The following is a 25,198-nucleotide window of genomic DNA, read 5'->3' as shown; positions in this document are numbered from 1 at the left end:
TCGTTCTTCCCAATATGATAATTCCCAAATAATCAGTTTCGTGTTTTACAGTTTTCCTTGACACTTTTCCATTCACACAAGACAAGGAAAGCACATCATTAGGTGGATAACATTTTATTATAACCTGTCGCTCCAGAATTCATATCTGAAAAACACAACAATGAAGCTATTGTGCTTGAACATGTAAACGCATAAAGTCACATTTTAACGAACTTCCATTTATTTTCACAATATAAAAATATTTTACAATTCGCTATACACTATTCTAATTACATTAAACATTCTAATTGTATTAAACGTCGACAAAATACTAAATTTACATAATTTACAATAAATTTTGAAACTCAAATAGCAAATTAAAAATCGTTACAGTATTTTCTGACACTACAATGGATATTAATACCAATTTGTAATGTAAAAGTAGAATAATACATTGGATAATAATAAATAACTTATTGACATAAAAATATATTAAAGCAAGAAGGGCCAGCCTGTGACAATTTGATAACATTTCAATAATTTAAAGCTATTTATATACAGCGGCAAGCTCTCCTTTGGTTTTCTAAATAAACATTGGTATTTTATGCAAATATTCACTATTATTTTGAATACATGTAGAAATCTCAAATAGTTAAGTACAATAATTATACTATACTTTATTTATGTTAGGAAGAATTAAACAGGTATGCTTTTATTGATGGTTGATCATTAAAACTATTTGATTTTGTACTAAGGCAGTCTAAATCTATTAGAGTTAAAGAAATTAATTTTGATCTACACATACTTACGATTTTTTATATTTAGCGCAAATAAAATACCCTCCAGCCTGTACTGTAGTACTTTTACTCTATATTTTTCAGTGTTAAAATCGTAAATTTTCAACCCAGTGAGATAATATGACATATAAGTGTCGATGTTAAGTTGCTGAACGAAACGAATGAAACGAAGAAATTTCCATTTGTAAGACCTAAGTGCAATTATGTAGTATCATCTAGTGAATACACTGTAGGTGAGGACGACCCTGTATTTTCTCCAGGTGGCAAAGACAGCAAAAAGAGGGCAAGTTAACCGAGAAGTTGAAAGGACTCGATGAAGGAATTATTGTCAAACATTTCAAACAAGTATCAGATTATATCGTTATTTGCTGCAGCTTGCTAAAATTGACAAAACATTTTAAATGTTTTTAGATAACAGAAACGTAATAAAAAACTGCTTGCAAAACAATCACAATTTGATTAAAACAAAAGTTTTCTTTTTCTTTCTTTCTTCTTTCTTTCAGTTTTTTTATTTATCCCCTTTAACGTGAAATAAGTCGGGAAACACTTCCATTAGGATTCACATGGAACACAAAAGAGCAATACATTTTTCTTTGGTTAAAAGCAGTAATTTGACGTGTACGAAATATCAAGAAAAATATTACCTGAAAACAAAAATGTAGCAAAAAACTTAATGAATCTGTTGGCCACACTTTCAAAGTTCTTTCAAAGTTTGGAAAATGAAAATGCTCAACTTGCATAGGTTGAATAGGTTGCAACCTCCTCAATAATACAATTTTTCTACTTTACCCAAACTATCCAAGTTTAATCACTTTCCTAAATCATTTTCACATACAAAAGAAAGCCAGTTTTATTCCTTTCCTCAGTTAAGCTTGATGGCAAATCTCAATTATCCACTACTTTCTTTCCAGAAAATTACGATCTACACATGCACTAACAGTTCGTCTGCACATATTTAATTCTCTCATTATAGTAATAATATCACAGTCTGTGGAAACATCCATAAATACTGAATGATCAATCGAGGTAGAAAAAATTTTAGCGTCAAAATTACACATTACCGTGTCCTAAGCAACAACAAACTGACAAACAACACAATCAAAGACACTCTTAAACATTCACTTGAAGAAGTCCGTATGACTTCAGGCGTTTGTTCCGAATGCACATTCACAGTTGGCGTTGTGGCATTATAGCGATGATGCGCTTTATGGAAACAGAGTTTTTCCATATTCCGTTGAATTTTTGGACAATCGTAATCTTCTTTGCCATCGCATGTGCACATTTTCAGTTGCTGTGCTTTTTCTTGTCTTCTAAGAATACTGATGGAATTGTGGCATTTCGGAGTGCACTTCTTCCCATGAAACATTGCCTTGCAGTTTCTCTGGTAGTAGTCGAATGCAGTCGCACATGCTGCATTTGCGTTGCAGATTCGCTGTGCTATTCGACAAGCAACAACCGGTTCATTGATGGTTTTGATCACACTCGGCTTACAAATTTCGGTTCGTTCCTTCTCGTGCTGGCAATAAGGGTCACTACATTCACACTGTAACAAAACAAATTTGTGTTATACTTATTCAGAAAAGTTAAACATTTCGTTCTAATAATCGGAAATCCATCATTCGAGGTCAAATGTACATCTCAGAGACTGAAATTAGTGGATAACTTATTATTTTCTATGGCTTTGAAAGTAGATATTACAATTTTTTTTAGATGAAGAATTTAATAAGTAATTTAAAAATTTCAATTCAAGTGCTACAATTTTGCTGCGATCTATCAAATAAGTTACTGCTTCGTATGTATTGCTATCGCCATTTTTTATTTGCAATATGTATAAAAATTTAACATAGGAAAAATTGAAACGATTTAGATTATAGTGATTAATGGGGCCGGTTAATTAAAATTGCTTTATTCTAACACTAGTCGTAATACGTTGACAATAAAGTTACTTTACAGTAAATATGACACGATTTGGTTGAATACTCGACACTTTTTGATTTGCCTCTACATTTTTTATGCAAAACCTTCAAAGAAAAAATGACACAATTACAAACATCAGGTCATGTATATTATATTTCAGTCACGTGCTTATTTTAAAACGTTTACTAAATTAACCAGCCACAATATTCAACAATTAAAATTCTTAGATTATTATTATTAGAGGAATTCCTTATTTTAGGGAATAGTAGATTATGTATCTCAAGCATTCATTTTTGTGAGCTCAAATAATGTAGATGCCGTTTTTTATAACTACAGCAGAATCTTTTTGGCGAACCGGAATATTACGATGAATATTCGATTGTTCTCATCCCCAGATTATTTAGATACATGCATGCGATCTTTCATTACCCTGCATGTTTGAGGAATTTTGCATTCTTCTGTTAAAAAGCAAGAAAGCTAAAAAGTTAAATTAAAATAAGAATTTTGAAACCACGTCATGTAAACATATATTTATTTGCATGAAATTGACGCAAATACTCTGAAAAGTCTAGACTGTTACTAATGCAAAAATCAGGTGGAAAGCATCTGGCTATAATCCAAGCTCTACCACATCGAGTAATTCGGAGTGGCTGACGAGAGATGAATGATCCTGAAGTAGTGCGGTATGCTTTGATCTTGTACTTGTTTACATATTAAAAATGTACTCAGTGATTTTGAAGTGTTCCGAGCTTATGAATATAAATTAATCTCACTTCAGGGATTCGCGCTCTATATGCATACACTTTACCGCGGAAGCAGCCTCAATAAATCACAGAAGAGGAAAAATTTTACTAGCTGATCTCACTACCATTTTGTTCATATGGTTATACTTACTTCCATAAGAGCTTTTCCTTCTTCCGTTGATACAAGGGCGATTAGAGAGTATTCGCAAACTTTCGGACAGTAATCAATAGCTGATTCTTGAAGAACCAATGAACACCCAACCATGTAGTTTTGCAGAGCTTTCCCACATCCCACCCTGTACATGCATTTCATTCGTGCTTCTTCGCAGGGAATCCCATAGACAACTGTTGCAAATGCAACCACTGGTAGCATTGTGAACCACATACCGACTGGAACAAAACAAAATAATTTAAATGACATAACTGGAAATATACGAAAAACAATATTTAATTAAAAAAACGGTAATTCTTGTCGCGTAAACTTGACTCACGTTATTAAGCTGTATTAAAAAATGATTGATATTTGCACTTGACTCAAGTACACAATAAGATATTGGTGAGCAGTGAGCACTTGTGACAACGCAAGAAAATAATGTTTTTATTATGACATCGGAACAACTGTGATCGTTTAATTGAAATCGATTAATATAATAAGACATATCCCTATAGAATTACGAGTACTTCAGTGTTCCACTGTATATAAGTGCGCTTTCGCAAAATCAAAACCGATTTTGTGTTCTTTTTGCTCAGCTAAGCGTGTCACATATTGCTAAATTTAATACTTTCGAGTTGGCTCTGTAACTTGATTTAAATATATTTTAAGATAACATCCTGCCACTGTTCAGGTATTAATTTATACCTATCTTGTTTACAAATATAATTTAATTGCACATTTATATTGATGTCTGATTTGTAACTGTTTAACATACACTGTTAACACTCTCTTATCATATTTATAAATATACATAAGCTGGTTCATTGGCAAATCACTATTTCTCAAGATATATTTTACTTATATCGCCCAATAGAAGTATTCATAAATTATGATATTTACGAATCGGTTTTATACAGGGTGCACCAACGAAAAGGTAAAAAAGCGGAAATCTACGTAACTGGGAAACTACGAGTTTTATGTAATTTTTTGTTGATGCCAGAAGTTTTTAGTAAATTGGGTACAGCATCATACATCCATATTCAACCATTTTAATTTAATTTGCGTTTGTAGTTGCACAACGTTAGAAATAATTAAGAGTTATTTGGAAACTGGAATTTCTGCTAGGATTTTCTGCTGCTCCCGTTCATTTAACCGTTATTCTGAAAAATCACAAATTTTATCCATACAAAATAAAAGCAGTACATGAGCTCAATGAAGATGAGTATGATATAATTATGGAGTTCTGGCAACAATTGACTTGACGGTCTCTCAAGACAAGACATGTATTGTATAAGTATGTAATCAGTTTTCATGCACTGCTAGTATTTTCTGAAATATTAACAATGATAGTATGCTTTTTCCTGCACTTTAAACGCACTGGCAATTTTTAAGTAATATTCTAGCATAGAACAATATATTTTTAATTGTGACAAAATGTATTAATACAATTTTTTTTCTAACATTCCAGAAGGTCTGGAAATGCTGTTGAATCAGGTAAGTTTTGATTGCATATTTAAACTAATTGTTCTAGATAAAGTGCAACGGTAAACAAAGAAAACCATTTTATTAACTCCAAATAATTTTAAACATGTACAATCGGATGCTTTAAAATTCGTATATTTGAACAGCTATACAGTAAAATTATACAATGATCCTTCAAGTCATAGCACTGATTCTCAAAATCTGATGATGATTGATTTTATTTACAAACGAAATGAGATGACTTTGGAAATTTTTCTGTCCTTTGCCATATCCTTTTTGTTTTGTTAAATATTAACAACGTTCCTTGATTTGAGCTTGATACCTAACAGGTGTAGTAAGCTCATTAAATAAATAGAAACCGACAATTACTTATTTTAGAAGATACAAGGTTTGAAAATTTATATCCAATCCAGTAAGAACAACTGGTTCATTATCGTGGCCTTTGATAATTTTGCGATAAGAAAATGTAGGAGAGAAAATGTGGACTTCCATCACATCGAAGTAGTGAAAACACTTAAACACATTGCACGAATACAATGAGTAAAGCAAAGTTGCAGCAAAGTGAATTTTCCTTTATTGGTATTAAATTGTAGAAGTTTCATTTCATGGGTTTAAATCCTGAAAGCACCTTAAACACTAACGATTCCGCTCTCCACGAAAGTGTTTGTTTTCACATCTTTAAGTGCTGGTCCATCACTTTATTCAAAATAAACATACCTTAATTTATTATTGTCATTTTCAATTATAATAGAGACATTGATATTTTATAGGATTCAATGGTTGCTATAAAAAAGTTTTACTCACGGCTAAGCAGAATAATAATTTATTTCACTCACACTACATGGCAAATTTAAAGTTTCCCGATCTTCGAAATACGTCTGTTAATGTTTAGCTTGAAATTGTAATTTATTGCAAATTTAACTGCATATTTCCTACGTCTGATAGTCAATAAATTGAACATTAAATATCGATTAACGATTATGTCATCACCGATTATGTTAGAATTTATTTACATATTTAATAATGGTTATTTAGATTTTTACCCGATTTTTATAAAGCCAAATGGGGTGTAAACTAATACGTATTATAATTATTTAAAAATTTCGAATAGTGTTCGCACTTCAATTGATGAATTATTAACTAAATGAGTAACTCCAGATTTTAATTTATTATGTATCCAATACAACAACAATATCTGCCGCATTTAGCCGTCTACATACATATTTAGAGTAAATTGGCTCAAACTGAAACATTTCTTATTTGGTAAAACGAAACTTATTTAATGTTTCAATATTCAAATAATAATACTTGATTATAATAAAACTTGATTTAATTATATCTTTTAAATCATAGCAACGTAACTTACTATAGTTGATTCAAATATATGTCTTTTAAATAACACCTCACAACTAATATCGAAAATAAATGCACTTAGTCTTCGCGATGCCAGGGAGAGTAAAGCTGGAAAACGACTAAGCAACAATTACCTTAACTGAATGTTGAAATATTCCTCAATAAAAAAATTGTTTGCTTGAAGCTCCAACCAGTAGCGGAACACTGAGAGATCACTTACACTACAAATCATGATAAGATTTAATTTTGATTCCAAGCTAAGTCAGAAAGTCTTAGGAATGGTAGTAGGATAGGTCTATAGATAGTTCGATATTTGGCAAAAAAAATTCCGTCTAAAATGAATGTCTTGTTATAGAAATAAGAATAAGAAATATTTCTGATTCATGAGGATTCCAGTTCATATTTGGAAAAATTAAATAGGATAAAATAAAAGTCAAAAGATACCTAACATGTTTTATTTTTGAGGAGTTTTCACTGAAATATTTATTAAGGTTATATGATTTTAGAAATTAAATTTTTTTTCTATTGTTTTAAACTCCTTTCAGCACTAGAAATAATAATAACTGCCATTATTAAAGTATTAAAAGTTAAAATAATATTTAATGCTCTTATCTAATTAGTATAACTTGCATTGTTACTTTTAATTTGTCGGACAATAGAAATTCATTCTATTTGTGACATTGGCCTTAGATTCGGCGAATATGATGTAAAATGCGGAGTTGATTTTGCTGAACAGTGCTATGTCGCTATTTTGATTTTTTTTTTGATTAATAATAGCATTTTTCACTTTCATCACTTAAATTTTCTAATTGGAAGAAAATTTCGCGTATTGCCACTGGCGAAATTCCTAGTCATGGGTAGCTTACTACAGCAACGGGGTACTACGTGACACACATCACGGTTTCATTATAAATTAATTGAAAAACTTCTTAATTGAAAAAGTGCCAACGCAAATCGGTTATCTTCGTTTAAAAACATGCAATTGCAGAGTTGATATGGAAGCATTACAACACTCCTCATTTTGTCTATGTCATTAAGTCAACGGATGATTGCCAATAATTTAAACATCGATTTGTCGATATGAGAAATTAAACTTACTTCAGGTACTACTTTCAGCTGTATGTGAAGGATACGATATCAGAGAGGCAAGGTTAAGGTCAGATAAAATCGGTCGTAAAATAGCAGACTCGAATCTGAAAGGTTAATTAGCTATTTCCCACTTTAAAGGTCGGTATTCATGGAGTTGTACACACATTTTTTAAATTTTATGTGCTTTTCTATTTAAGTCATAACTGATTATCCAATCTCGTATAATTTAACATCAAAACAATATTTGCATCTGTGATGACGCTATGTGAGAAAACGCGATGATAGAGAATGATATGTTAATTATATAAAGTTAATGATTACGGCCAACCTCAGTCCGCAATGCTTTGTTTCGAATATGCAAATAATTAAAATGTATTGAAAAGGAGCGTGCACATTTTCAGTTAATCTGCTAACTTCCTGCTGCTTTATTCACAGTAGGTACCTAGTAGGTATTGCTGGTTGGTCAATATATGCGTTTCGAATGTAGTTGTTAGGGCTGGTTAGTTAAATATTTGAAAATGTACATACTTGGTTGGAAGGGAAAATCAGCTTAGGTGTAGAACTATATATTTGTTTTATTATTTTACTGCATTTTTCTTTACTTTTTTATTTATTTACTAACATATTTCAACATATAAAATACCTTTCATTTTCTTTTTCAAATTGCTCGTTTAACTTTAATATGTATACTATAGAATTGCTAAAAATTTGAGTACCTACTCAAAATTGAAGTAGCTAAATAAAAAGTGGCCTTCAAGATCTTATGTGGGTCTGTTTAATTTCGAGTGTGTTTGTCCATTTTGAGGAAACAACAGATAATGCATTAAAACATTTGTATTTAAAAGAAATAAAAATAGCTGGCCTTTAGCGGTTGCATATTGTCATTGATAAAATACTTCGTTAAGTAATTCGCCTCAACACAAGTCAGACTCAGACAATTTGGGATGTTTATTAATTAAGACCTGTATCTGTGTGTGTGTGTTTGATTACGTAACAAATGATCTACATTTAAAGTTGCACGTAGTCACTAATCAGGTAAATTACTACCACATAGATCAATAATGCATGAATTCGTAGTGAATTATGTAGAATATTAATGAAAAACTCTGGGTTTTTGATTATGTACATTGAAAATGGAACTTTGAATTAGATTAATGTTTCTGGCCCATATCGAACTAATACGGACACAGATTTATTTCTATTCGCTAACTGGGGCTTTGCTTGACGCAAAAACCGCTATTTGGCCATGTATTTAAGGTTTTGTCAAGGATTTAGTTGATTAATATTCCGAGCTATATCCAACAACGCTTTATTATAATCAGGTCTGTCCTAAATACAATTTAAATTAATCAGCTTGTTTTATACCTGATACTCTGGTGTACAAATTATAATAATTTCCACGCACTGTCCTATCAGCAAGAAAAATGCTCAAATTAGTTTGTATGTGTTGTAAAATTAAACAAATAACGTAAATTCTGATAAGAATTTATAATGTGATGTTTTTGTACCTTCTCTATTTCGAAAATGATTATTAAATGAAACTGTTGAGTTTTTGGGATTTTACGCCTTCATGAAAAATTATTTCTTGATGTTTTATAAGCATAGTGACTTGCATCTTCAGAAGTGTTTTTCGTTGAACACTGTTTTTTTTGATGAATTGTATATTTTCTAAACGTACTATATTTATGATTTGTGTCCGTAATATTCTCTGAAAACTAAGTCAGAATGGTGATTTCTTCAAACAAATTTGTTTGTTTCTTCAAATGATTGTTTAAAAATGTTTTTCTTTGAAGTTCAAAGCTTAACGTTTTGATATACATAAACTTTTTAATGCGTTAACAAGTGCTTTAAGCATAACGAAACTGAAGCAATAGCAATCCTAGAAGTGGATTATTTCGTCATTCTTTTACAATGAAACTAAGTATTATTCTTAAATTCATTGTCTAATTTTTTCCTTGTATGATAACTGTTAATTTGAAATTGCATTGCGATAAATTGAGCGCATAGCGCGAAACAATCAAAATAATACGCTCAAGCAAATTATAAATAATTTATAAGCAATTAGTCGATTTTGTAAAAATAAATAAATTATGTGTGGCATGCTGCTATACTCTTTTTCTCGATGATGCGTGCGGTAGTTCAGCAAGTTCAGCCCCACACGGTTGTTTGTTTTTTAGGTTATTTATGCATCGACTGGCGATCATAAATTTAAATGAGTGCCAATTAATTTTGAAATATTACCAGTGGAGCATCATTTTTTAATGAGGACTTTTAGCGGCCGATAATTGTAGATAATTCCAAGGCGTTTTTACTCGATAGGCGCCGGCTCCTCTGGACAAATCCCAAAACTTTAATTATATTTACTGGGAAGTGTGTCCATAGAGCAATCAGGTTTTTACCAATACATCCAGGGTGTCCACAGGAAAAATTTCTACTCTTTATACTTATTTTATACCTACATACATTCCGTAATATTGTACTTTTTTGCTTGTAGGTACTGCGGATTTTTAAATTAAAATACTAAATTATATTAAAACTACAAAAGCGACGACACGCTAGTAAAATAATTTACAGTACATCGATTATAAGGAAAAAGTTTAGAGGAAAATAAACGGCCAGAGAAGGTTTCATAAGCGTGTAAACATACATCTGTATATTATATCTACGTTATTTTACAACCGTACATAAACACTCCTTGGAAAGGTTTGTAAAATGCTTCGAAAATGACTAAAGTCGGATTATAAAAGTTTATCTTTTGTCTGTAGATAAGCTGCAATAATATTAAAATTGCAATGTTTGAGCTATAAATTTTACTGTCTGATTGCAAACATCATTAGTGAGTGAAAAATCGTGTGCAGATGTAACCCTAATCTTAGCAATAATTATTCTCCGAAAATAACTGGAAATCAGTCTATATTACTAATATAATTTAGTGTACAGTACTTGGTTGATCAATAAGTACTTACTGCTGATCGGCAATGCATACAAAATTTCGCTATTTATAAATCACACTGCTTAGGGGAGTACAGAGTAAATTGAAACATTATTTTGGTATCAATATAACTATCCAAGCCAATTGAAGTTGTGGCAAAGAAGATTAGAAATTTGATGAAAAATTTTAAACAACAATAGTAATCTGCTTAAAGGAACAACGATTATGAAATCTTCATGTCTGTATGAATGGCTGTTGTTAAAAAAAGAGAGAGTTTAAAAACGAGCTCGAGCAGAAGTGCACACAATAATAATTTTGTCGTTTTAGTTAGTTTAGTCGTTTTAATTGGTCGTAATAACTATTGTCGTTTTGAAAATCACCAGAATCATATTTTTTAAATTATCATATAAGTTTATTTCGTTACATTACTATCGGTTATGATTTTAAGATTCAACTTTTCTAAGTTTTTTTTATTAGAAAATAACATTACTGAGAAAGTGCAAAAGAAACCGAGGTCTCCGAATTTTGATGTATAGACAACCTATCTTTCGGCTTCAACATTCTTCATACATTTATCATAACTACGAAATGAATAGGAAAAAACTTAAGATAAAGGGATACGCAGATCCCAACAATAAGTCTTGAATAAAAAAGATAATCTTGTTTAATTTTGTAAAGTTGTGTGTTCGTTTTTGTACAAGCCACAAGACTTTTCTTGCCTTTGTATGTCATCTTAATATTTTTATCCATTTTCCGCCCCCAATTGTTGGAATTATACTAATTTTTGTTTTGTATAATATAATTTCACGTAAATACCATATAATAAAACTGACATACCTCGAACATAAATATCAGAAAATTTCTGATTTACTTAGAAAAAGTCAACCACTAAAAATTGATTAAAACGGAACAAGCTAACACCAACAGTTCGTTTAAAAATAGCAGCGAATAGCTAAAATCCTGAAGCTACTTTACACATAGCGAAAATGTGGATCCTAATAAGTTATGACCACAAAATTTCCAAGCGGCAGACAAAAGTTATAATGGCCTTCAAAACACATGCTCTTCTGCAGATTTCTTTCAAGTCCCATCAAAGTCCCGCCTGAATGTCCCTGAAAATCTTTGCATTCAGACAGACACACCCCCCTAAGCAGAGTATGATGCATCTCTAGATACATTTACAAAGTAAATTCTAAGTCGTGTTCGAACACATATGGTGCCCGTCTAAATTTATCTTAGTCGTCTGTCAATTTTGTGAATAGCTCTTTTATGGCTCTTGCGTACCAGGGAGGCGCTTTAACTAGAACCTCAGACCAGAACCTAATTTGCAATAAAATGTGCCTTTTTTACTATTTATTAGTAGTAGTAGAGTAAGGGGAATACAGTTTGGGTGATTTTTTTATAATACTTTCCTGCCTAACTGAAGAAACTGATCAAGTGGTTTCCAATTTGTCAGTTTTGCCTACACTTCAACAATAACTAATCTATTCTTCGTGGAAAACTTGTTTGTCGATTTTTTTTCGAAAAATCTAGTTATTTTTCTGATATGGACACAAGAGTAAACCCTATCATATACTAAAAACCTATTGATAACAGCATACTAATTTTTGGGTTTTAACTGTATTATGCACACCATCAAGTGCATATAACCATAAATAATTCTTTCATTTTGAGTTGATCCTCGTATAGCCCGACTCACAAGTCAATATGGTCATATAAAATTTTAAAAAGGTTCAATTTTCAGGTTTCCGGCGGCCATATGTTTTTCGTTTCCAAGCCGAACTTAATATTTCTTTCATTATAAATAGGATGCACATAACGAAATACAAGTCAGATGTGAACAAGAATAGACGTTTTGATTTCTGAAAAGACTTTCGGCTGTCGGTTAGTTCCTAAGTTGTGGAAAAGGAAACTTCTGCGTGCAATTGAACTTGAAGTGCATTCTGACTATTTTCTTCTCGTTATACCGTGTAATCGTGTAAAGCAATATACAGGCATGCCTAACATCGGGATGCAAAAACTTTATCTGTCCATGATTTCACAGTCATAAAGTAAGCAGACATAAACAAACCTTCTACTTAACGGCATCAACATACAAACAACCCAGTCCAAATATGTTGAGACAATCATGAAGAAAAAAGGGGACCTGATAGTCATTTAAACCCAAAAGTACTTTGGCCGCAAAATATTTGCAAAATTTCAATTTGAATAGTTTTGTTTAATTAGTGAATACAGTGAGACAAAAAGCAGGCGATGTAAATAGTGTTTGCGCATGTTGGATTATTAGGTTTTGACCAATAGGTAAATGTAGAATGCTCAGAATGGCATTCTATACAAATAAATAGTAATTCGAACAATGCGGATTGAAACAGTGGAAGACACAAGAGCACTAAAATAATTATATCAAAAACTATAATATACAGGGTGTCCCATGTAAACTTAGAGTCATTGTATGTCACACTATCAGGGATACATTTGCTCATATGCGCCATGATGCTATTTGCGACGTTACGGACAAAATGCTTGTTAGGCATTTTTGGATGTAAAATATTCTAATCCATGTTCAATAGGAAAGAGCAAAAATCGATGGAAAAGAAGGAAAGCTTAGTAAATGAAATGGGCATAAGAATCCTGAAATAAGCTGAAAAATAACCAGTTATGTCAGTTGTTTCTAAGCATCTAATTCAATTGCGCTGTAGGCGGTAGTTAGGAGTCATATAAAAATATGCACTCCCAAACAGTATTATGAGGAAAAACGAAAATTTGCTACCCCCTATCCTAATCCTAGGGAGAGTCGACCAAATATTTCATGCTAATCTGAAGAGCTTGAACGCATGAATTTTTTTACAAATACAAATTTGAATACAAAAATACTCGCTCGAGAGCCTTGGCCGTTCGTAAACAAGAGTAAATATACTTTTGAGCTTAGCACCTGTTTATGGGACATTCAGCTTTATGCTCTAAGTCAATGTTGATTAAAAACAAAAAGTGCAATGTTTGCGAGTTATAATTGCTTGATATAATTTGTAACACTATACATTGAAGAATTTGTGAAACATCTACTTTAAGTGTAAGATTAATAAATCAACTAAGAATTGACCAGACCAGTATTGTAGGTTGTTCTTTACATATGAAAATTTTCTATAGTCCTTTATCGGAAGGTTCACTTTTGACAAATGAGCTTGAGGATATTTTCAAAATTACTACTGAAATTGCACTATACGAAATCGATTTTCTATAACCGCTTCGTATGACGACAAATTGTATTTGAGCATTGAAATTCTGAACATTGAACTTTTTAGTCCGCTGGACTGTGGTGTGTTTTCGCAGCTTACGAATACGTGCAGCTTATGGATTACGATTTAATAATTTAAAGAATATCTGTCTTTAACTATTATTGTTTTATAGCAGTATTATTATACACTTTGTTGTATAATGTAACTCCGTTTCGTTGCTTTGCGGCAAAATATATTATATTTATATCAATGCCACCATCACACTTGAGATTCTAAGTGCGTTTAAACTTATTAACAAACACTAGAACAAATGATTTTATAAAGCATAAGTAGTCCTAAGCAAGCGTGACATATATTTGCAATGAACTAGAAACGCATTGCGCATAATAATTGTTTATTTGCAATCAGATTACGTCAGCACATTTCTATTTGGAAGCAACTGTAATTTACTGACACGTTTTAAGCAAACTGATTTTCTCGTTTTGGCGATGCCATTGAAAAATTGCAAATTTCAACTGATTTGATTTATTAAAGTTCAAATCATACGTAACGATCCCCATAATCTTAGTTAAACCAGTAAAGCGTTCAGACGTCTGTGTTGATTTTAATAAAAAGCTATATTATTTAACAACTTTCTGATAATGTGATTCAAGACTAGTGTAGGAATAGTAGGAATTAAGAAACTTAGCAGGGAACAGGTCAATAGGGCCTGATCTCATATCAGTATATAAAAATTGCCTCCTTTTCCAGTGTCTTTCTTCTGATTAGGTTCACATCAGCTATTTTTATTCTATAAAGTTGTTGTAAAGTTGCAAAGCGACTGACGCTTACAAAATCGTGCTTATTTTACATCAAACTGCGAATATACTTTCGCATATATTCGATTATACTTAATCAAACCAGTGAAAATCCAAATAGGCAGCAGAAAACGCATTAAAATTGAACGTATTACGACAATCGCTTTCCTGAGCAAGATTACATAAATTTGCGAAAAACGACAATAAAGTTTTGTGAAACATCGAACTGGGTTTTACGCAGGTTTTCGTGACAAATTCAATCGGACGTAATTAATTCGCATGATTGAAGTTTTATCGATTTAATAAAAAATCTGATAATTACTAATTACACTCTCAGCAATTTTACTTCACAACTATCGTGTTCCGATAGATAACATCAGATTTTAGCCAAAAATTCAAAATATTTCATTATCCAATTTTACTCACGTAGTATTCCAGTTGTGCAATTTTAATAACGTCTTCTATTGGATCAACTTCACTTTCAAAATGAGCTTGACAAAAAAATCATCCGAGTTTTCTAATGATTTTAAAATACATATGCCTAAATGTATTACTTTTACTGTTTACTCCTGGGTACTTCCATTTTGATTTTGGTGTTTTGAATTTTTATGCCTAATAGTCCACTAAACATGGCAACAACCACCTATAATACTCTTAATAAAATATTCATGCATTTATAAATGACCGCCTTCATATCAACATATTCATTAATGACCTTATATAACATGGGGTTTGGGTTGGCCAATCAATGCGAAGTTCGGGAGTTGGTTAAAACCACGAGCATCTTGAAAATTGAACAATTTGTACGACGTTTAGAAACTCGAAAAAGCAGTAATTTACTTAAATAAGAGCTTTCCGTTCGCTGGAAACCAGTTGACGTGATTTCTTCTTTTGTGCCTCACCACCTTTCTGATGCTCACCTATTGCTATTTTTTTAACCGAACTCAACAGTTACCACAAAAAGCCGCATAATGTATGCAATTTTCAACTGAGTTTTTCCACTAAAGCAGACCGAGAAGGATTAAAAATACGTTTAGCAGAACCGCCAAGATCTGTTTGGCTGGTAGAACCCTTTGAACAGATAGGTAAATTTGTGAGTTTTCGGTTTCTAAAATAAAATAGGTAGTTTAATTTTCTTATAAAGCAGCGTTTAAAACGAATAGCATGTAAGTACTGCAGAAGTGAATTTCTTTAAAACCGAACATCTGTTTATAAGGTGCCCTTCGTGCAAGTAACAGTGCATTCAGAATATGAACAAAGCCAGGTAGTCGCTGGTACCTGATCCTTTGGATAGCATCTAGACAGATTTCGCACAATTTCAAAGGAATCACGGTTATTGTTTAAGAGAGATTTACACCCCAATTAATTTCAAACAAATATTTAAGCCTTCAAAACTCGATAATCCTTTTTTGCAGCTAAACAATTCTAAATCTTTCTAAAGCCATGCGATTAGGGTTCAGCGTTGAACTATTATTATCATATACCCGGCCTGAATTATTGTTTCTTCCAACTCAAAGCGTCGCATTTCTATTTTAATCGACACAAGTTATTTAGTGATAAATTTTTCAAAGCCATTTACCTCAATTGAACAAGCCTTTTAAATATTAATTTGCACTTTAGGATAAATATGAAATAGTAATCCAATACCGAACTTTTTATTTCCCAGCCATGATTATATCAGCATGAAATAGGTAACCCATTTTACCTTCTCCATTACAAATGCTTTTCTGACGATTTTATGTCTCAGTTTAAATGCATATCATAAATATGTGTGTAATTTAGATCGCTTAGAGCAAACATCAATTGCATTAATGTTGTAAACCCGACAAGAATTTGGCATGATATTATAAACACACAATTGATTATCACATCTCCACATAACAGACTCACTAAATCACACCTAAGTAAAACTACACGATACAGATCATGATCAACTGGATAATAAAGGTTTACATTTTTTTGTTTAACTTTTTACATTTTGGAACTGATCATAATTAATCGATTGAGTAAAAGTAAGTAACTTGGACCGCTTTCAGTGCAAGCGTCCAGTGCGATAACGTTTTGTCGAAGAATTTTTATAAATGACTAGACATTATAAGTTTCAATGATAGAAAGGAAGAGGTTGGTGTACATTAATAGTTAGCAAACTACTTTAAAAAGCCAAGCGAAAAAACAATTAACTGCAATTAAAGCTAAATACCTTAAGCAAACTTAACAAATTGATGCAAATACTGTTAAACGTTTAATACAACACTCTTCTGTGCAAAACGTATGAAGTAATCGAAGTTTGTTCACACTTCAATGAAGCAAGATATAAGTCAAAAATTTCTTTATTAAAGTATTATTTTACACAGCAGAAACGTTGTATAAACATATTTATATTTATTCTTCAATTCGACATCATCAACAAAGTATTGTTCGAATGTACAAGATGGTTTGAGTAGAATGATTTATAATGTAATGTTAATGGGAAATGTTATGGACAGGAAAAAAATTAAATACAAACTCACTAATAAAAAAAAATTGCAGGTGGGAAAAAGTAAACATAAAGTTGGAAATAATAAATACTGTATAAATGCTAAAACATAGAAAACGAAAAAAAAAGTCATTTTGAAATTGACTTCAATTAAGTAATATATTGTAATGATGAACCGTGGAGCCTTCGTTTATGTAGGTACTTACTTAAATTATTCGTAATATTAATGTGTCTAAATAAGCTCACATTTTGGTAGCTACTGTTGTAAAGAATAGAAAACATATCACCGAGAAAATTTTGAAATTAACGAAAAATAAGAAGAAATAGACAAGAATAGGTTCATAAATATCTATAATATTCAGCAAAAAATTATTGGTTTCCGCAAAATTCCTATGCATTTTTTTTATTTACTCTTGTGATTTAAATCTAATCATAATATCATCATAAGTTGATGATTAGTTTAATTTGTGATGAAAATAATGTTCACAGGTCCACAGAAGTCTTGGAAGCTAAGGTTGATTGTCTTTTTACATGAGTAGTTACCGTCTTACATCTTCAGCTTCAGCAGCTTATATTCTCTCTCAGTTCTCGAACTAATTTGTTGGCTTTTGACTGAAAAATATTCTCTTCATAATGTTTCGGCTTATTTTTAGCCATTTGTAAAAACATTCAAATCAAATTCTGCAAAAAAGTTCAAAAAGTGCAATTCAGTCAATATGCCGAAGTAAAAAGTAATGAAAATCTTAATAGTTATTGTATATCTACAACTACCACAAACTATTGTATTGCAATTTTTTACTCCTATCTCTTATTACTTTGCGCGGAATAATCAACAATAATACGCAATTCTTACGAATTCTCTTTTATGCGAGTTTCCGTTCCGGAATTTATAGTGTTAGTACGTGTAGTAAGAGCTAAAACCTCGCGCTGAGTGAAATATATGAAACACTCACTCAAATATGTTTTAAGTAAGGACTTTATGTTATTTCTAATAATCCAAGTAAATGCGAATTTGTTAGAAATGTAATTTTGGCCTTATTTTAAATGTGATAACGCACATACGCATCAAACAAATGCATTCTTTATGACATGATTTGTTCCGCTCGTCCGATGGGAGCAAACGCGATCTGATTATTAGAAGACAGCCTTTGGGTCTTTCAAGTGATACAAAATGCATATAAAATTTGATTATTTATCTCATAATTCTTTCTACATACAGGTAGGTATTAACCAACTTTGACGTTCATTTTTAAGTAACAAAAAATACATTTAATACGCAACACAGCCCACACTTGAACAATTGCACAGACTATTTCAAACTCCTCTGGCTTAGCTAAGGATTTGTTTAAATGTACTTACCCAACGTTTAATTTTTTAAATCCTTTAGCATTATCCGCATCCAATAATCCAAACTAACAACTATTACTCAACGCACTAACCGTCCAAAAAGTTCAAAATAAATCTCGAAATATCGGATCATAAACGCGTAGCCGACGATCCTTGAAGCCGGTCGCCCAAAAAACCTGGCCCAAGTCTTCTAGGTGTGTAACTAACGACGACTACGACTACGTCCGTATCAGCTGAGCCGAACAACAAACAAACAAGCGACTAGCGTGTCCCTTTCCTTCAACGGCAAAGACCATCTGAAGATTAAGTTGTGCTGGAAAGAGGCTGACAGCCGCCAGAGTACCTAGCTTCTTTCTCTGTTTCTCGCTCTTCCCTTCTATGTCTTTTGCTCTTGGACTCAGTGCTTCAATGGCCGCAGCTGCGCTCATTTGGCCCTAGGCCATCTCTTTTATGATATCGTTATTGTGTTCTTAGATTTAAGCATGGGCGTATCTTAAAAGTCTTCACGTGAAACTAATGGAAAACTAAGATCTCTTATGAGTTCCTACAACATGCCGAACAAGTCGTTAAAGGTGCTACTAGTTTATCGAGTTATTCACAACCTATTTTCGACGAAGATGAATGCGGAAGAATCAAAATTGTAGAATAATTACATATGGAATCTGCAAGTATGCAGATTTTCAAACTTTTCGTGCTTTGATTGTGGTCCAAGATCATACTAAATGTATCGAAGCTTAAGAGTGACCGTTGGTCATTTTACATGAAGACACCAGTAAATAACCCACTTAAAACTTGGATAACACCAGATATTATACTGTTTATGAACTGGAAAAGAAAATTACAGGATAGCCAGTAAATAAAAGATCATATAAAAGTGCAAACTAGATGACTAAAGAAGCTAGAGAAAGAATGTTTGAGGAGAAATGGCAAAAAATAGAAGGGCTGAGCAAGGAACCCGACATAGAAAGTCTACACAGTAAACTAACGGAAATTACTAACAACACTCAGAAGAAAATACTATTAGACGTAAACTCGAAATAGAATGCAGAACTTGATTATCGCAAAAAAAGATAAAAGAAAAACATAGATTAAATACATAAACAAAATTACTTCAGACAGAAATTAACTAAACACGCCCAACTTACAAATTCGAAAATTCGAGATTCGAAGATTCGAAGTCGAGGACTCGATTAATTAAAACCAATTTTAACTAAAAATAGTAGAGCTGGACGTTCTGAGGAAATTCCAGTCCAGTTAGTAAAAATCTCGACCAGTTCAAACGAGTCTAACGAAATTATTTAATAAAATATACATATAACGAGAGGGAAATACTAGAAATTATTTAACTTTTTCAAAAAAGGTTTAGGAGGATTATGGCATTAATATCTACTAGTTTTTACCATTTTAATAAAAATGTTAATTTCTCTGTTTTTGCCTTATGTTGCTTAAGTGTCTATCGTCTGTCTACCCCGGTTATTTGTCAATGAAAGCGAATATTTCATATTTTATCTTTTATTAGTTTTTTAACTAATCTGTTTTTGCATTAAAAGAAATTAGAGAAAATGTGCCAATGGGGTCAGCTTACTTTCTCAGGAGAGTCCCGTCAACCTGGAAAATCCAAAATAACGAAAGCTAATAAAATCTAAAGTTTTCTATTTTGACGAATTCTTCCTATACATAGATATTATAAAATGGTTCATTTCTACTGTCGCTCACGGACATCAATTTGATTCATTTTTGAGAAAAAATTTTTAAATGTAAAAGCGAATGGACAATGTTTAACTGGTAAAAGATGTCATTTAGGTTCTTTGCTTCATCGGTCAGTAGATAGGGGTAGGAATTATTTCTCAGATGTTAAAACTTGATCTTTTATGTCTTGAGCTAATGTTGGTGTCTGTTTCTAAGCTCGAGCCTTAACATGACCTCATAGGAAAAAGTCAATTGACCTCATGTCAGGTACACGGTCAGGCTATAAGCATGCATATAGATTTCTGAATACAAAAAAAAGTAGAACCTCATGGTAATGCCTTATGGCATTATGCCTCCTAACACAAAATTTACATAAATAAATGCCGCATTGTCTAGATAATGTTTTGTAAGACTAATTTTAAAGAACTACTGCCTTTGACGCTTCTGTTATTATCGGCTTGTCTTTCGCCTGCCCTCCAGACCTACCATGTTCTTTTGTTTCAGGTTTATTACCAAATAAAGACAGGAAATGGCTACTTAATTTTCTGTCGTTCGTCTTGACAATATCGATTTAAACATAACGCGTTTCGGTAGACCACACCATGGCTTTTTGTCTGAACGATTCACGTACAACTTTTGTGTTCAGTTCATAAAACATTTTTTTTATTATTTTGCTTGGCTTGAAAACAATAGGGTGTTGCAAAGTATATAGCTCATATATGTCTATATAGAAGACCGTGACTTTTAGGTTCAATTTGTCATTAAAAAATAAAAAAGTGATTGCAGTAGAGTGATTCGTAAAATAAGGATTATTGTTGAATTGATAAAAGTGTTTATTATTTGAACGCACAAATTTTATACGTGCTCAAGATTAATGTTGCTCTAATGTATTAACCATACTCAAAACCAGCAAAGTTTTTCAATGAGGCGCTTTTGTTTTAAGGCAACTTTTCTGGAGCTTCAAACTTTCGCAGAGAACCTTTCACTTAAAAAATTATTTCACTTTTCTTGTGAGGACATCTTTAGATGAGATGATATTATCCGAAACGATCGCTTTGTTGACGGCGATATTTAACATCTTACACATAGTTAAATGCACAGGAACTTAGAAGACAAAACGTCTTAAGGGGGTGCGAAAATAAACAATAATTTTTATTTTGGGATTCTTATAGGTATAGTTATTTCCCGAAATTAATGCTCATCCAAAAAGACTACTGCTTTATAAATGATAAATGTGCGTTAATACTGATCATAAAATTACTCATGCCCTACATCGATTTTACTTACGAGATGTTTTAATTGAACTTAAATCAATTTTACTCAAAAAATAGAATTCTTTAAATATTCCGAACCATGTCATCCATACAGGAAATGTAACTTACAATTAAAAAAGGTATTTGAAAGAATTTATCATTTCAATCGCGATATAACAGAAATTCTGAGCAGTGACAGGCCCAAAAATCCCAAACCCACTTCAAGCTATTAATCTGCAGACGCTATCTTTGGAGTGACAACAAATGCATTATATGTTCCGTATACGTTTTTAAATGTCTTAATTAAGATGCAGCTTATCGACGTTTTTCTCTTTGACCTCGGGTGCCGAGGTGTTGCTTTTCCTCTAACCCGTCCCAAATCTCTAACCGACCGACCGTACAAGCGACCGTTTTATCTGGCATTATTTATTCTCTAAAATCCCAAATCTCAGTTCAGGATGATGGGTCGTTTTTATGAACCTAGATAAAAATATTCGATTTATTGGGGTCTGACACGACATTCGACATTTTTATATGATGCAACCCGCGAGAATTTATGAGTAAAACATTAATCCAGATACTTTTATTTTTAGTGATTTATTTATGTAGTATATAGTCCAGTTCACTGAGCGGCATCTACGAATGTATCCTCAGATGATTTTAGTTTTGCTGCATATTGCTTCTTTTACAAATCAAGTTTATTAATTAACCAATCGTTGTCACCTTCCTTGAAATATGTTCATTTTATGTTTAACCATTATTTGTATATTTGTGGAGCCATTATTAAATATTAATTTATTTATTCTTTTTAAATTATTGTCTTTACGAAACTTTATAATTCCGCCTTATTTGACATTTAACGAAAATATTTACTTACTTGTTGTCTAAACATTCTCATACTTCAACTAGAATGGAAAAAGTTATTCAAATGATTGAAACATTATTTTTTAAATACTTTTTGTCGAGATGTATAATCAATATCTACCTGTTATGATATAGTTATGACTTATTTTGTGAATCTAGTTTCTGTTGAGTTCTTGTTTACCTAGTTTCAACTAAAAGCTCAATAATGTGCATAGGTGCATAATTTGTTCTAATGTTCGCTTCAGAATTTTATGTTTTAGCTAAATAATTCCTATAATTATAGTTGTTAACCTAGATTGACCAATCTTATGACTAGTTACTACTACAACTAGTAAGTCGTTTTGAAATTTTTGTTATAAAATCATTATATTTCGTTTCACTAAAAAGCAGACTGCATCTAACTTCGCCAAGCCACTCCTTGCCATCAATCGTTAAACTATCATAAATGGTCATTGTTTGAAATAGATGTTCTTATTAAAAATGTTTTAATAAACTTGAAATTTTGAGAGTCACCTTTAAAGCACTTAGTTGCAATAACACTTATCTCCCGGATGTTCTGGATTTATTCAAGAATATAAGTCTTATCTTGTGTCTGGTTTCCTTCTCATTTATTACTCTAGCATCAATTAACGACTACTTTTTCAAAGTTTCTTCTTCAGATTCATAGACTCTGCTTGAATGGATCTTATTGGCCGAAAGCTATACCATAACTTTAATTTATATAAACAAAATACGTCCATTTTGATTCCTTTAAAATATTTGTTTATCGTTATGAAATACGTTCTATTACATTTTTAAGCCCCTGTTTCCCGCTTTAAAAAGTTTCGAACTGGAAACTGTATTGTGTCACAATAGCGATTCATTGTTGAGCCAAATTCAGTTTCTTTCGTTTTTGTACCAGCTCAAAAGCAGCATCTGAAACCACCGAAATAGTTCTATTCTTTCATTTTGAAGTTCTGTAAATCGTTGAGGTTTCAGGACATTCATCACAAAAGTCCGTTTATAAGTAATCCATTATATGAATTTCTATTGTTTGGCTGTGCTGGAGCTGACATCTGTATTAGAACCTATTAGATATTGGGGTCGATTCCAATGTACCTAGAAACGTATTCTGAATTGTATAAAAACACCTGTTGGGCGAATTCAAKTCGTGTACATATTCCCCAAAATTCATAGAAATTGAATGCAAAAATCGGATTTTCAGAACTGGACGAGCATTATTAAAACTATTCYAGTTCTTACAAGTTTATTAGACAGKTAAKTGAAMTTAAGAATATGTCGTTTCCATCAGATTAAGAGAACTTCTTCGAGTTCAGCACAACTTCACGTCYTATCATTGAGAATGTCAMGCTTCATACAACTTCTACAATATTATGTATTGGAAAATTTACAATTGTTCATTAAAGGACCTYGTAAATGTTTCTTTTTGCTACATTTTCTATTTTCGTTTGCAACTRCTTTYTACGAACATCTTTATGGTATGAATAATTTTTGACTATTTTCCATTGCCTCCTAAGAAAACTAACTTTATATGTTGTTTTGTTCAACAATCGGACACAACAAAGTTACGCTTATGCGTTTCATATTGCTGTTGGACTCGAGGAATAATTATCACTTAGTAATAATAATAAACTTAATTGATCTTAATGCAGTGGGTAAGCGAGTGCTTCATAAGGAATATTTTAATTAAACTAAAAATCGACTGGTCACTAATGAATTAAATGAATCACGTACATTTAAGAACGTTTGCGCTTTTTTGTTGCAGGTACTTACTTACACTCGAACGCGGCACGATTGATAGTGTGGACCTATAATTTAGTTTATGTTCTAATACATAAACGGTTAATAAAGATTCGCCTTGCTTATTTGTGAGTATCAATTGGCTCGAAAAATTTATACGATTAGCAGCTTTTTGTGTCTTAAACCACCAACACTTCCACTCGCTGTATTTTGGGTAGATCCAATTACAAAATATGAATTCCACATTAGTACAAGTGGATTTGTATTTTAGTGAATTTTAATAATACATATATATATATTTTAATAACACATTTTCCTGAATTTAACGTAAACACAACCAATAAACCCAAACACTTACTATGAGACTATGATAAATTAAAGATATTTAAATATCCGAACTCAGCCGTTTTAGTATTGTTCCTTTTTAATTTAACATTTATTTGTGCTGCTTAAAAACAGAAAACCCACCAACAAAAAGGGATTATTCCCTCGGTAATAATAGCCACATGATTTAGTGTAGTCCAATTCCACAATCTCTGCGATTGTGGTCACATAGTCTTAACATATAACTCTGCTATTGCTAAGTTTATCAATTTAAACAGCTCACGTGCCACTCTCAAGCAGCCTCAACTAATTACAAAATTACAAAATTTTTTTTTTCTTCTCAAACGCTCAGTGAGGGCTGCCTCTATTTAAAAGTTGTCTAAGTAGCATAATTTGAATTAAGAAAACTTTTTGTCCAGTGTAATTTTTCAGCATAGATTTTACCTCGAGATTCTTGTTTTTGTTGTTGCTCGGATCGTTTTAACCATACCATCTGCTCAGCATGTAATAGAAGCGAAAACATTTTCACTGCAGGGTGGTTGCCATCCAATATTTTATTTTTGACAACCATCCTGCATGATTTCCTTTGTCTTGAGCCGTTGAGCCCATATATCTTGTAGTAGATTATCGAAAGATGAAAACAAATTTGATATTCTTGGGATCTTTGAGCATCCAGAATTAACATGCGGGTGCCCACCAACCACCTGCAACGAGAGTTATTATTTGGAGCAAAGAATTTTAATCTGTCTAGCATTCTAAACGCACGATACTATTAGGAGAGATAAAAAATTGTTAAAAAAATATTTTTTGAAGTCACAAGTTTTGGTTATTAAATTGAAGTGTCTCTTCGAAAACTGATCTTCAACTTTCTGGCTGCTAGTTGCTGCTAAACGATATAATTGAGCCAGATGACCATACGGCTTCCTAAAATTCAAAGATCCCACACCTTTTTAGTTGTTTTCTTTCTAGCAAGTTTGAGATTTACAGGCCAGATTGGACGGCAGTTGTTCGTTAGGAACCCGCAGT

At 32.0% G+C, this 25,198-nt stretch overlaps 1 protein-coding gene across 3 annotated transcripts; it reads right to left on the bottom strand.

Moving 5' to 3' along the window:
• Nucleotides 1-197: 197 nt before the first annotated feature.
• Nucleotides 198-18,602, bottom strand: LOC109540552 (growth arrest-specific protein 1). 3 transcript variants are annotated; one of them, XM_048667443.1, is made up of 3 exons: nucleotides 18,315-18,602; nucleotides 3,588-3,826; nucleotides 198-2,319 (listed from the first exon to the last, which is right to left on the bottom strand). In XM_048667443.1, the coding sequence occupies exons 2-3, from the start codon at nucleotides 3,819-3,821 to the stop codon at nucleotides 1,834-1,836; spliced, it is 720 nt and encodes a 239-aa protein (XP_048523400.1). In that variant the 5' UTR covers nucleotides 3,822-3,826; nucleotides 18,315-18,602; the 3' UTR covers nucleotides 198-1,833. The 3 variants fall into 3 exon arrangements, with proteins under 3 accessions (XP_048523400.1, XP_048523401.1, XP_019764541.2); XM_048667444.1 differs by lacking the exon at nucleotides 18,315-18,602 and adding an exon at nucleotides 6,560-6,623; XM_019908982.2 differs by lacking the exon at nucleotides 18,315-18,602 and adding an exon at nucleotides 6,439-6,553.
• Nucleotides 18,603-25,198: the final 6,596 nt, after the last annotated feature.

Source organism: Dendroctonus ponderosae, unplaced genomic scaffold (assembly GCF_020466585.1).
Source record: "Dendroctonus ponderosae isolate FM_Combo_2020 unplaced genomic scaffold, Dpon_F_20191213v2 Dpon_F_20191213_6, whole genome shotgun sequence".
Classification (NCBI taxonomy): domain Eukaryota; kingdom Metazoa; phylum Arthropoda; class Insecta; order Coleoptera; family Curculionidae; genus Dendroctonus; species Dendroctonus ponderosae.
This window is presented reverse-complemented; position numbering and strand designations above follow the sequence as displayed.